The sequence below is a fragment of the Echinococcus granulosus genome, assembly GCF_000524195.1.
Source record: "Echinococcus granulosus chromosome Unknown EG_S00005, whole genome shotgun sequence".
NCBI lineage: Eukaryota > Metazoa > Platyhelminthes > Cestoda > Cyclophyllidea > Taeniidae > Echinococcus > Echinococcus granulosus.
The window spans coordinates 638777-653663 of record NW_020170385.1 but is presented as its reverse complement, the minus strand read 5'-3'; the positions used below and the strand labels follow the sequence as shown (position 1 = coordinate 653663).

Genomic DNA, 14887 nt, shown 5'->3' with positions numbered 1-14887 from the left:
TTGAGGGAAGTGCAGTGCTTGGTGGGATTTGGGAAAACGCAACTCAAGTACATAGCTTTTGTTACTTGGTTCTCTCCGTTGGCACAAGTTTATTTCCTTGCACAGGTCCCTCCTCAGATCGATTTTCATCATTAGCATTCCTAAGTATTGCTGTCTCAAATTTTCTGCATTGATTTTTTCTACAGGGCTCTCAGAGCACTGGATAAGGCCAGGGCGAAGATGTAACTGACTATGTTGCAGGAGAGTTTCCAGAAATTGCTTTATTGCATTCAATGCAGATTGTGCAAGAAAAGTATTTTTTCTAGGAGGTATTTTCTGCGCCAGGTCAATAATGAAGTTTATAATCCTAACTCTAAAACTCGCAGTAATAGGCTGATAAACACATGGAAATCGTTAGATGTTTGTTAATTGTATGCTGTGGATTCACATAGACTACTCTCTATGGGTTCTTTTAATTATGAGCCTAATTAAGAGGGATTTTTTGATCTCCTCGAGTGGTACTTCCGCCAGACGGCATGGCCATCTGATCATACCTATAGCCTCCCAGCTCTTATATCCTTTAATAAAAGGTTTTCACATTGGTATTAAAGACCATTGACAAAAAGTAGGAAATATTAATAGACAAGGAAAAGGAAGCCTCAAGATTCCCTGCTGACTAAGGTCTGAAATTATGTTGCCTATGCACCAATGAGTAAATTGAAAGTGGTATTGAACATATTCAGCAAGTTTACCTTTTGCTTAATAATGTTGGCGTTGCTGTAACGAAAGTGGACTTGATTGGCAAGGCTAGGGTCTATTTGAAAGTGTCCCAAATCAAGGGCGAATTATGATGATTTACGTCTTCTCAATCCACATCTTTTAGAATTAGCTTTTACGTAAACCGTTTACGATGGACACAGCTGCCTATGGCAAATAAACAATCCTTTTCACATTTCACACTGATTTTCAGGTTTCATTGAGTATATAGCGAAATTTCAACACCCTTGAAACATTTATGCTCAATTTTGGAAGCATTTAAACTCGGGCATTTGAAATGATTGGGCGATAGAGCTTCCCATCTCATTGCATTTATCTCCGTTGGAAGAGTATGTTTTGAATAAAGGAACTGTACGACTTGACAAGGATACATTGTTGGGGAACTTACAAAAAGCAATGGTTTTAATTGATGCGAAAATTCGCTGGGTCACTCCAATATTTTTCATAGTAATATACCATCGAGGACAATATAAACTGGAAAGTCGCAACCATGTTATTTAGAGTTAAAATTGCTCATTGAATTTTTCCTGAATGGTATTTTACATCATTTTTGTCTTAATCATCAGTGAGTTTAATTACTACCGTAGTCAAGACAATACCAAGTGTAACCATTTGGTCTTAGAATCGTGAAAAAAATGCACTACTAAAATTGACTGTACTTACATATGATGTATACATACAGAAAGTATAGGAGGAATGGGATAGAAGAGGACAACAACTACACCTGCGATTCTGTAGAATCAGTTTGGGTTTTTGCCTGGATCAATTTTCCTTTGAAGTGAAAATGCTTTTTTGATTTCTTGCGGGATACTGACGACATAAGCGAATGAGAAGCTGAGTGTTTGGGCACATGTGGAGGAAGATCTGGAGCTGGAAGGTAGTGGGGGTTCTGGAAATCTTTTGAGGGATCATCATCGAAGTGCCATATGTTAAGTCGAGTTGGAGCGATACCTTCAACAACAGGGCGGTGGAAGGAAAGGGAACTGTTCGGAGAAGAGATGAAAGTTTCGATTCGACGCACCCCCGGAGGACAGGGTGAGATCACCGTCACCTAAGGCAATACAGCAAAACCACCAGCATTAACTTTAAATGCCTCTCAAACCGTGTGTTATTTAGAGCAGGTAGAAATTAGGAAAATGGACTTCCTACGTGCCAAACAGTTTTACAGCGATTTTATCACGGGGACCGCGGGCAAAGAAGCCATCCCAGCCTCACTAGCTGCCGACTTTGAAAGTTATTTGGTGTTTACAAACGCATTTTTATTGCTGTCTCATGAATTTTGTTTTGTAGTCATCTGTGGAAAAAAAAGTTAACAACTTCAAAAGCTGAGTAAATTAGAATGTTCCTACATTTCCAATAAAACAACCAGTTTTTAGTTAAAGGTTGCGCATTAGTTCTATTCAGGATTCCTAACTTAGATATGTTCAGCTAGAAGGAACTTTGTTTGTCTTTGACTCTTCAATGTGATTTATTTAAGATTAATTTAATACTAACACCCTGCTCAAAACACAATTGAGGAAACGGTCATTTAAGGCACATGTTGGCATACCGTTATCTTATTGACTAACGGTGTTTCGCTCCGAGATTGCCCGCATAGCGTACCTCCTCAAATGTTAGAGCAAAAATGTTCTACGTACCCTGCTAGTAACAACAGCCACAGTGCGGGTCGCCATCTGCATAATCAAGTGCTTGCAGGCAAGCAACCAGCAGATGCACATTGAGAGAAGTAGGGTTGTAAAGAGGAGGCGATAAAGACTTGTGAGAAAAGCAGCAAAAGCGGAGTTTTTAAAAAACATTTGATGAAGCTGGCGTAGTTCCTGTTCCGATAGTACGCTTGTTGATTTCTCCGTCCCTAATATCGTATGTCTTTCCCGTGTGCTGAGGCTGGAGTTGACAGCATCTGCAGAAGATGAGTTAATGCATTATGTCATAGCCTGGGCTCTCAGCAATACTTATACTTTTAATTGTGACGACATATTTGCATAAGCAAAGAACTGGGGACAAACATGGACCTCTTTGAACGGACACTCATTTTGCTCGCATGCACTTTCATTAATGGCCATCAAATTTTGGTTAAAAAATAAGCAGAAATTTAATACGCCCATTAAAAATGCTGTGTATGGCAAGTAAATGATTAACAGTGTGGTGGTCTCCATTTGAGTCGGCGCATTGCTCTCATGAAAAAAGGTTTTGCGTGCATGAGGCTAGTTATACAATTTTAATGAAAGCACAGATGGATAGCTCATGTCCGTTTCTTCAATGTTACCTTTTATCATAAAGCAGTAGTAAGGAAATGCAACTTTTTTAGTTCTTAGTCTATTTTAATCAGAGGAAAATTACTTAAGTTACTTCTGCATTTTATGGTAGTGCTAAATCAAATCCGAAAGCTATTTGTCTGGGTTAACGTTCAAGGAAGAGGTTTCAATAAATTTTCATGATCTAAAACAAAAAGCATGATGCGGTAGGAGAGACTTCGAAATACGTTTTAACAAATGGAAATAAAAGGTTAGCATTTCAGGCCTGCCTTTGATGCATACTATTGCCAATGACTTCCCATCCATCAAAGAGTTATGATGGTCACATTTTCAGGCATATATTTCAGCCTATTACATAGATGTACCAATGCTATGCACTGGATTAAAGTGCAAGTGAGGGCAAAATGATTCAAAATTTCCAATACATAAACTTAGCAACAGTAGACTCGACAGTACAGCAGGGGAAAATGCACTATAGTATTATTGATAACTTCCCGGCATAAATGAGAAGTTTATTCGAATTAAAAAATGTAGCTGAAAAAATAATGACGCTCACTGACTTCAAGTAAAATCAGTTCTTATCATTTCGAGGATTACCTGTAGACTGTACAGGCAGAAGTGTGCAAAACGGGAGTTTGAGTTGATCCTGGGAAGACATAAAAGACGTCGTGCTCTTTTGTAGCTTACGCGAAGCCATACTGGAATATGGGGAATGTTGTCGTCGTTGTTGGTCTTGCCTTATCCGGTGACAGATGGAGCTATCCAAAACGTAAAAACTTTGTCGGTTTCGACCTTTTGACTCGGAGAGTGCACAAACTTCATAAAGATTTCGCCTCAGTATATACTCCTAAAATAAAAATTACAAAACCTCTACCAAGACTGTCTGTAGGCATCCCCCTATTCAGTAACATCTGCACACCAAACATCATGCAAATTTGTACCGGTTTTGCAAAAAAAGAACTACAGAGGTCTTTCTAATATAGTTTCGGAGAGTGGTTTCTCCAGTCTTGGAATGAAATTGAAACCCGTAAAGTATACAAACCCAAATCACGTTAAGGTAAATTTATATTTTATAAGGGTTTAAATAACAGGAAAGGGGGGCAGAGCAATCGTCATTAATTCGTTGCAGTGTGGCGTACTGAAAACGAAACCAACTTTATACTTATGAAACGTTTGTATGCGATGCATACAAGTACGTGAAACCTAAACTTTGAATATGCCCAAAGGAGTTAAATGGCAACACGGGACTGTCAAAACTACGGAAAGCACTACAATAATCTTAAACGAATGATTAGTGGGGGGGGGGGGGTTGGTGAATGTGATTCCAGTTAGCACAGTTGCCTTTTTACGTGCGTATGCAGATGAACCTAGATTGCATGCTAGCAAAATACCAGCAGACATTTTAATGTGCCCTCATTTGAAGAAAATTACTAAACTAATAACATTTTTATGAGGCGCACTCTTGAGATATGACATTTGCAAATTCCCCTTTCCTTATGAGCTATGTAAAAACTTCACCGTTTACCAAATAAGAAATGGCTAAACTGCTTACGATGCAAATTCAATTGAGGAATAGAACTTGAATTGAAAATTGGGAAAGTATTTTCATTTCATATGTGTCCAGGTACATAAGAAACGGTATATTTACAAATTACAATTACCAACCTATCCGAAGCATCTTCATGCTAAAGCAATTTCTACTTTCTAAAGGGAGAAGTTATCTAGTCTTGGGTCACTCTGACCCCCTTATTTGATAGGTGCCTGCAAAATGCATTGCCCATCAAGCATTCTTTGTAAATAATTTCCTAACCTCAAGTCGTTTAAGCACCAAACAAAGCATCTAAAATAAAAGAACGTATGGGTGCTGTTTTGACATTAAAGTGCATGCTTTACAACTCAATAGGTTACAAAGATAAGAAGCAATGGAAAAATGTCAGAGTACGCTTTTCAGTGTTCGCTTGTCTTTTATTAGAATAATACACAAAAAGGGATCGTACCTTCTCATAATATAACCAGTGTTGGATTCTTTGCAGCCTCCTAAGTTGCCTTGCAGACTTGTTGCGTTCTAGGAGAAGTCGCTGAGAATTGAGATAGTTCAACTGGACATAATGGACCATCGCTCGCATATGACGTCTATAATCATCCATTGCTTCTACTCGTGAAAGAAGCGCGCTCCTAAAGTAATCAAACGGCTTTAAAATATATAGTGGCCATTAAGGAGTTCATCAAAAGCGTCACAAATGCATCTGAATGAGTACTTAATATCGACAAAGTTAAGGTGTGCAATATTTTGTGCCTTTCCATTTGATAACATAAGCATTAGCGCATGTGTTTGCGGTCTTTAAGAGTCACCAAGAGAAATAACTTGACGAAGAAGGAGATAAATTTACTTGTTCTATTCTAAATATGCTAATTAGAAGTATTTCGCAGTTTTTTTCTACTTTTTAAAGGACTTAAATGATATTAGGGGCACTTGCATATGGTATGAAAATGACCAAAGCAATATCCACCAGGGCTGCTATCTGCCCGAAATACCCCTCATTATGGCCTTACCTGTTTTATTTGAAAACGGTGAATCACCATCATATTAGTAAAATAAACTTCAAATGTCTTATATATTACCATTTCAAACGATCTCCAAGAAAGCGTTTTTCTTACGCCTCCCAGAAATAGCCAAAATCTTTACAACAAAGTCTCATTAACCTTGTGGCCGTCCGAGTCGGCATAAATGTTTTAGCCTAGCATTCCAGATAAATTTACAGCCGAACACCTCTAATTGCTTTTAAAAATTGAGCAGCTCCAGCTAATTGGCATTGAAGGGCTTTGTGAACGACAGTATGGATGAAATACACAGCTCTCTAACATATTCCACACAAACAATATGGACGAAGAAGAAATATTTTTGACAAAACTTAATAAGCCTGGGCAATTTAACTGGTAAAATAAAAAATTATTTAAATAACACTATCAAATGCGTATTTAGGACAAGGAACTGCTTGAAGATAACTGAGGGGTATTGAAACATACAACTACCAAAATCCAATCTTATTGCAAATGCACTGCGTCTGACGATGGAGGAAAAACATTTCTGGGCGTATGTCTCACTCCCGCATGGTTGAACTGCGATCGAGACAAACAACCCTGCGCCCTTCTCCCTCCAACTCTTCACTGAGACCTTATTGTATACATTCCGACAGGTGTGTGTAAAAGCGCCAAGTTTCCCAATTCCCACTATTCATGGCGCACAACATTCTGATTTGCACAAGACAGTTTGTATTATAAGTAAGGACCTCTATGTGATTGCAAAAGTTCTACGATGGTAGAACATTAAAGCCTTGGCAAAAACAGTCCAAAATCACAGGTTCACTTTTGGAAAAACGGTTTATTCGAAGTTTGTGAAATCTGTAGATTGGGAACTCATGAAATAATATTACACGTCACATTATACACATATGAATAATAAATAATTTTTTTGAAGGATTTTTAATTAAGACAACGCTTTTTCAAATGTTTTATTGGTGACAAAACTTACCTCTTCAATAGCCAGCTATTAACCAGCCCCTTTCCAGCACCACTGCTAATTACGAAACCGACAATCATAAGGCAAATGCCAAAGAGAATGAGCAAGTAGTGGAAATCAAGACAGCAGCAGCAAGCCGGAAGACTTCTTCGGCGATTGAATTCAGTGAAATCGGCCGCCTCAGGATCGTTGCTCAACTCAGTTGCAGTGATCGTATGGTGCGGAACAGTGGCAGAAGCATGCGTGCTATTGCCAGCACGAACATATTGGGACTGAAATGCAAGTTTAGTAGGCACAAGTCTCGCAAAGAAATTTCTCCGCTACTTTTTCTTTCTTACATACCTACTTTTACGGGTCTGTCCCAAATGAAAAAATGAAGCATAGTCAGGTGAGTCCGCTCTCACAATAAATGTATGTGCGTATTAGGTGTATTTAATTAAAGTGAAGTAAAGTTTACACTAGCTAAATTTTGGTTTGTGAACTTGGGATGAAATATTACCAGACTATTTTATGCGTAACGTGTCCCAGGCATTTGTAAATGTGCAATTCATCCTACAGGTACTCGACCTTAAGACCATTACAACTGGATGGAGGTGTCAAATAGTTTCATACATCGTTAATGTGCGATTTGATTAAATGAACAAAATCAAAGTGCATTCTTATTTTAATAACAAAAGAAGATCGCCGTCTCAAAAGGAAAAAAACTAAGTGGCAAAATTTGGTTAAAACTTCGTCAGGTGAAGGCAATATTGTCTTCTGAAGGGATGATGCCAATTAGCTGCTGCTTTTTGGGTCGTAATAATAGCAAAATATTGCAGCAAAAAGTACAAATCAAGGTAACTGAACAAATTTTATGCACTAGGGATGCATAAAACGAAGAAGATCTCGACGAGTTACAAAGTATAAAGGCATGGTTTACAGACCTTAGTAAGTAAATTAGTTAGCATGCGGTTTCAGATATGGCTATTTCTGTACGGTGGAGCCCTAAATGGCCACAGAAGTTACGGCATATATGTGGTGCTTCGAGTACTTGTTAAACTCTCAGTGCTGGTTATGTGGCCACTTAAGTGCGTCGTTACTTTACCTTCGCTAAATGGACTGGCCTCCAAGCCATGCCAATAGCTTCAAGCCCCACTTTATGTCATATGCATACATACATTGACCAAGTATTATGTCTTCTTCTGTCTTCAGGGAAGTCTCTGGGCACCACATATAACCAACTTCTTGATACAGTACTTTGAATGGGATTTGGCTAAAATATACATATTTTTTACAAGCTCATCTGTGGTGTAAATATAGTGCAATATCAACTTCATTAAATATGAATGATTAAGGAGATAATTGTGAGCAGGAAATGTTACATGGATTTACCGAGAAAATACTTTTTCAACGAATCAAAATTCTAATTCTAGAGGAAAGTGAGCAGTTAGCTCCTTGGTTAAAGACTAAATAAAGCGAGTCCAGAATTTTGGACAAATGGAAATGAAAGTTGTGATTAATTTTCTTGTGTAAATATGCGAAGTTATGGAAAAGTTGGTCACGTTTTAGTATGTTCAGGTGTCAAGTCAATATCAAGCACACAGCGATATACGTGTGACTTTACTTAAATTTTCCAGTCCATGCACACTTCCTACACTTTCGAAAAAATTGTCACAGGTGCTAAAATAAGGGAAGAAAATTGGGAAACCATTGCCACTTACGTCCGTGTGGTCTGAGAAAGCATTTATGCTCTGATTGCCCGCTTCGTCAAAGGGTGGCGGCTGATGTGGTGAAATATTATTCTGAGCCTGAATAACAGTTCGTATTAAGTCAGACTGCTTTGAATGCGGTGGATATTGATTCAAATGGCATATATCAAACAAATTAAAGCGCAGCATTGTGCAATTAAATAAGTTGGACGAGTCCCACTTATTCTCAATCGACAGACAAAGGGCAAAAAAGTGGTACCGAGGAACGGCACTAGGACTACTCTTGAGACTATATGCAATGGTTTGGATTTAAGAAAGCCGCGCGAAAAGTGCATCTGAAAACTAGAGATAACGCCAGATAACTTCAAGCAAATTGCATGCTTTGCTAAAAAACTGTTTAAAAACTCACATTGTTTTCAGCTGGGCACGTCGTTGGACATGCAGATAGGTCGGTTTCATTAGGTAAATTCGGTTGCTCTATTTCACTGCTCGTTAATAAGAGGGCGTCATTAGGATGCTCATTTAGAGTCTGCCTTTTCTTTGGAGCGTTCAACTTTTGATGTGTGCTGTGGTACACCCGTCGACGTTTACCAAGCCAAAGAGCACAGAAATTACAGCATGCGGAGTAAAATCGGGATACAATTAGATAGGCATCCAGAACCAGTAGAAAGACTCGTAAATAAGCTACATTTATCCATTCACGCAGAGAGGAAACTTTATTTTTGTTTCTAAGCCAAGAAAATGAAAGAATTAATGCACTTAACTGTCGCGAACCTTCCCCAACCAAAAAAACGAAATAAAGGTTTTTTGGCATTTGATAGCATAGATGGTTAATTTATAGAGATGCTATTCGATTACAACTATTGAGCTAAAAGTCAGCTATTTTGAATAGTTGTAGAGAGCTGTAACGACTTTCCTACTTAAAATTTAATACTTAGGATTGGTTAAAATTGCAATGGAAATTGTCAAATTTACTGCACCATTTGAGGCAGAAAAGATGACTTTTAAATCTGACTGAAGAGCTTAATTTTAAAAACTCTTTCACGATAATATTATCACACCACTAACTGCATCGATAATCCTAGTGTAAAATTTGATAACAAAAATCAGGCGCTTTCACCCGAATAATCACCAATTACACCTGGTATTCATGATGGCCTCATCACTGCTTTAAAGTACGGTCATATATTTTCCTCTTTACCTGGCCTCATGATAGTCCATAGTAAGCTAATAAAGTTTTAGAAAGTCTCATCTAAAGGGTTGAATAGTTTATTCGTCATGAAAATAATGGGCACTTTTGGGCAAAATAATAGATTGGCACTCACCCAGTTGCTAAAATGGCTGTTAAGCTGCGTTGGTTCACTTGATCCCGTAATATACTTGCTGCCAAATCAGATGATAGACTATCCAAATCATCTGTTGTAAAGTTTTCACCATAAGTATAATATTTGAAAGGATCTGGAGATTGTGAAAGTCCAAAAACTTGGGCCGTGAATACTGACGATTCCGTGTTCTTTACGTTCTCAAAGTATCGGAGGAGTTTTAGTGTGTGAACATTTTGTCGAAGGCTTAATAAAACCGAAATCTTTTAATATAAAGGATCATTTTAGAATATTTTTAATTCCCAACATTAAAATGCAATCTTTGGGATTTAAAAGAGACCGTGCTTCGACTACATGGGAATCGTCAACTTTAGTTTTTCTGAAAATAGACACGTGCAAACTTTTTTGCTTCCATGTCGGCGGGATAAGCGTAATGTTATAGCACAAATAGAGTCAGCCTCATTAACTCCATATTAGTGTCCAACAGCCAATTTCTCTAGCACTCATTATTGGCAATGAAAATAACTATATAAAAATATGCAAGCGTAGCCAGCCATGCTACTACTTAGTGGGATTAATATAATTCACCTATTCCACATTCGAGCTTCGGCGTAACGAGCATTGGCGGGTTGTGGAATCCCAAGGAATCCTGAAAAAGTGAGGGCTTCAACTTCTTGTGGATCAGCTGGAGTTAGTCCGGCAAAATATTCGGGTACTGAAGGCGAACGTACACTAAAGCGAACAATTTCAGGGCTCTGAAGTGCATCATTTGTAGCATTCATGGCTCTGCGTGCAGTCGCCAACCAGGGATTGTCCAGCATTCGCTCCAGCAAGAGTGTATATGGGGACCAGTGTTGAACCATTTGATTGTCAAGAAGGCCCCTTGTCTAAACACGGCATTTTAATCGCACTGTTAGAGCTTTATTTTCCAATAACAGCAACAGTTCAACACTATGTAAGGCGTCAACAAAACATGGAGACTTTAGAGTTCTAATATCTATCGTTCTGTTAGGAAGTAAGAAGCCTGAGATTATAGTTTTTAAAGAATATCAGTGCACATAATTACTCAAGTGGAAGCCAACATTGTAGAATAAAATTAATAAGGTAGTGTAATAAATAAAACAAGGGAAGAATAACAATGAGCATTTTGTACAGTAAAGTCCCCTTTTTACTGGTACAGCCTGCTAGGGACTGAGCCAAAGCCACATTAAAATTGGGGATTCATGAAAACGCCCTCTATTAATATTTTATCTAATTCCCATTTCCCTGAGATGACCTATTTAATGTAGCATTTAAATACTTTATATATTACCCACTGAGATAATATTATTCTACAAAACCTCATTCCCACATATTAGTGCAACCCATTGCACCGGCACCCACGTGTGAATGGCTTGAAATAAATTAGCCCTTTTCCAGCTGTACATATTCCGGAGCAAATAAATCTCAGATTCTGCTAAAATGTGTAAGATTATTTGTAAGATAAGCAAGATATATTAACTGCAATTACGCAATTCAACATTTAAAGCTACATCAACACTCACATCTTCCATATAGCGTTGAATGGAAATGTTATGGGGACTCCAATATTCACTTTCTAGGTAATCCCACGTTATATTTGCAATAGCTATGTAATGAACAAAATTTTGAGGATCGTTTTGTGACAGTTTATTTCCAGATATATTCATATCAGTCCTCGCCGAGACGAGACTGGCAACTTCAGCCATCGAAAGTCCCACCTCGCCTGAGACGCGCAACTCTTGCATTTCACATGCTGATGTCTGTCGGATAAAGTTTGTTGTCTAAAAATATACACATGTCATATTTACTTAGTCCGGAAATTAAAAGAAACCCGTGCAATTGGTGGAAGCATTTTCTTGGCCTTTATATTGTGGTGGCAAATAATATGTTTTGATGCCAAATAAGTTTATGGTTTATTGATTCTGATAGACAAAAAACTGCTCTATTAATTGACTTTGTAAAGAGGAATTGGAGCAGAAGTTTTATTCCATTTAAAACCTTGGAAACCCGATATCAAAATGAATCAGAACTAGATTAAATAAAGTTGTAAATTATAAGTAAGGATATATTTACTGTTGGAAGATCTTTTGGAACAAATTTAGAATTGCAAAAAAACTAGCTAATTAATCAATGCTTTATATCCCCAATGTATGGCAAATTTAAAGTAAAATTATGAAAAATTCCAATTTTTGCCTACTTTTTGTGGTAGTCATTTATGATTTCTTAAGGTCTTTTCACCATAAAACGAAACCATCTGCACAAATGATTTTTCGTTTAATAAATGCATATATCTTAGCATAAAAAGAATGCTTCAGTGTTTAATAAGCCTCTTCCATTTCAGAGGGTTGTTTTGCAATTAGCTAAAAAGGTCAAAGGTCTTTAATTTTATCAGTATCAAGTTTGGAGAAGTATGCACTTATAAATCAAAATGTTCTGGATAGACTCACAAAGCTGCGACTTCCATGCAACTTTGACTTGAACTGGGACAAGGAAGGAAAATGTTTTTTAATTAAATGATTTCAGCCATGACTCCTGATTCCGTGAAAAGCATGTAAAGACCGAAATAAAGTAAGTGACATTAATATCATTTGAATTGCTAAATTTTAAGATGAGCTATAAAACAGCTTCCAAAATATGCAAAGTGTAGGGCCAAACTCAAACGGTAATTAAAAACAGCAAAAGCAAAACTCGACAGCTAATCATTACCAAAAGTTGTGTAACTATATAAATCGTTTAGTGAAAAAAATACGTTATTACTTGGCTCAAATGGCATTTATAGTGGAGCTGCAATTTCTCTGCACAAACAGTACTATTTTATTGTGATAAAGTATGCTTATTATTATGAAAATATGTCTTACTTAAATAATTAATGCAGTTTTCTAAAGGTTACATAAAGTGGCTTAAGGTATCTTACGCATCGAAATCCGGTCACAGATGGGAAGAGAGTCGAATTGGATAGGCCCATAATAGGCCTTTTTCTTGCATTCTATGCAATATAATTTGCTTGGGAGAAGTTGATTCGGGTGAAGTCAAAATGTTTTACTAGGTACTTTAAGGTCAAATTAATAAATCAAGTAAAACCTCATTAGCCACTCATTGTAAGGCATTTGCCCAAATGGCATATATGAAAACACCTTGATCGAAAAATACTACAGCATAAGAATTGTAGGATTTACTAAAGTCTTAAAAAGGAGACTAAGGGATGATTAAGAGACGTGGTTATCTTATCGGTGAGGGTAGAAGACAGTTCAACGTAACGAATAATTTACAGCTGTCAAAATGTGTTCTCCCGCCGAAAATTGATGAAAGAAGATGATGACTATAAAAATGTGGTATCACTTGATGTCATTAATAGATTGAAGTGCTTGAAATACGTTTACAATTCGTGCTGATGTAAAACCTATGATTCCAAAACCCTAAACGCTTTATGATAATAAACGCAGATGGCATTTGCATAGTTTCGCAATCTGTGCTCACATCTGCAAAATTCACCGACCTCTTTCCTGTTGGTACACAAACATGCCGAGCAGTAAGCAAATTTAGCAGCTGGTTTTTTACGGTTACAATAAATAGGCGACGCACTTCAGAATACGATAAATGTATAACAAAAAAGAACACAATCGTGCTTAGCACAAAGGAAGCATAAAACGTCACATAAAATTCGCAAAAGACCCTTGCCTTACTCTCAAAAATACTTTGCATGTATCGCATTTAAATCAGCGCACATTAATCAAAAACTCTTGGTAAAGAGAATCCCCATAGCTAAATTTCGGCCACTTACCGAAATGTGGCAGCGTTAATAGCGTTTTCCTACCAGTCATATCTCTTTACAATTTAAGGTTTGGACATATTTTTAAGTTTTAGCATTCGGAAGTAATAGTTCGATTAACTTTCTTACAGAGTTTTATACCCTTCCATTTGTCCAACGCCTTAAAGCCTTTCTGAAAGATTTATTACCGTTAAGACGCATTTGTCCGGACAGTTTATGGGACAAGATGTGTCGGTATAGTGCGTACCAAGATAAGTGTAAAGTAAATTAAAACTTGGGACAATATTTTATGGTGAAATTTGAAAATAAAAACTGAATTTATGATAGTGGAAAACATCATTCACGTCAAAAAGAGAGCTCTCTCTCGCTAAACATTTCCCAGAACTTATGGTGGCAAATGGCTGACCAGACCACTTCCATAAAAACATTAGCCTTCACTCACTGTCCCTTTTCCATGGTAAAGACAGCGAAAATCCAACGAAAAAAATAAAATTAGCAGTATTTTGTGTTGTGCCCCAATTAAGCCAAATATGCTACGTCTGAAAAAAGGCCCACTTTTTAAATGACAATTCGATCAGGAAATCACGAAAAATTTATCAAGTATGGCTTCTCGCAACTTTGGTACGATTTGTCGAACACACCCATGTCGATTTTTGTATTTCCAATACTATACATGGAAGTTGAATGACAGCATTTTCTTCAAATATTAAATCAAAACAAATAAAAAAATAAAAGGCTCCAATATAGGTAAACCCATTATTGACTGGAAAAAAATTGTCTTCATTGAAAAAAAGCCTAATAGCCAAAATTAAGTCCCCGGTCCAAACTTTTGATTGTTGGAGATTTATAAAAGAAAACCATCACGAATAGTTTCAGCTCCTTAGAACGGCTTCAGTTAGACTTACCTGGCTAGACAGTTCTATATCGGAGGCTTTCTCTATCTGTCGAAGTTCTTTTAACCATGGAGATGCAATTCTTCGAGAATTTTGCGCAGAAAACGTCCGCCGTATTGCCTCTTGACTTACTAACTCTCTAATTCTGTCACTCTTTGCATTCTGCACACATGAGACTAGTGTTTTAAACGACTCTGATTCAATGCTTAGCAGCACTGATAGCCCTACACTGAATGTAAAGAGAAATATCGTAAATGCGCGAAAGCAGACATAGAGGAAAATAAGTATTTTTCTTGTGGTCGGAATGCTATCAGTGGCAGGAAGACGACATGGAGAATGAATGGCTCTTGAGTTCTCGCGGGTGGGTGAGGCGTAGAGACTAGGATCTTCCACCATCAATGCTGACGTTGACGATTTCGCAGCCTCTGTTAAAGCTGATGACAGTGAGGAGGCACGTGAATTTAATAAATTGGGGCCCTGAAAAAGTAGCCCTGGTACAATAAATTGTTCACGTTTGGGTTTGCATAAACACAGCATGAGAAATGCTATAAAAAGCACCAAATACAGACTTCCCAGGAAGATGGAGAGCAGAAGAAATGACAGTGGCGTGTGAAGACCCTGTGTGTCAATGAGCATTATTGGCATTTCTCTTGACTTGGGCAT

General features: G+C 37.5%; 1 protein-coding gene across 1 annotated transcript; it reads right to left on the bottom strand. All coding sequences in view use genetic code 11, as the record gives it.

The window, feature by feature from the left end:
• Window positions 1-1474: 1474 nt before the first annotated feature.
• EGR_01329 (hypothetical protein) lies at window positions 1475-14887 on the bottom strand (the record flags this gene model as incomplete). The annotated part of the gene is made up of 11 exons (XM_024490578.1): window positions 1475-1807; window positions 2394-2656; window positions 3609-3858; window positions 5009-5186; window positions 6544-6803; window positions 8232-8318; window positions 8629-8947; window positions 9545-9787; window positions 10130-10428; window positions 11086-11343; window positions 14237-14887. 11 exons carry the CDS (start codon window positions 14885-14887, stop codon window positions 1475-1477), a joined length of 3141 nt encoding a protein of 1046 aa, XP_024354902.1.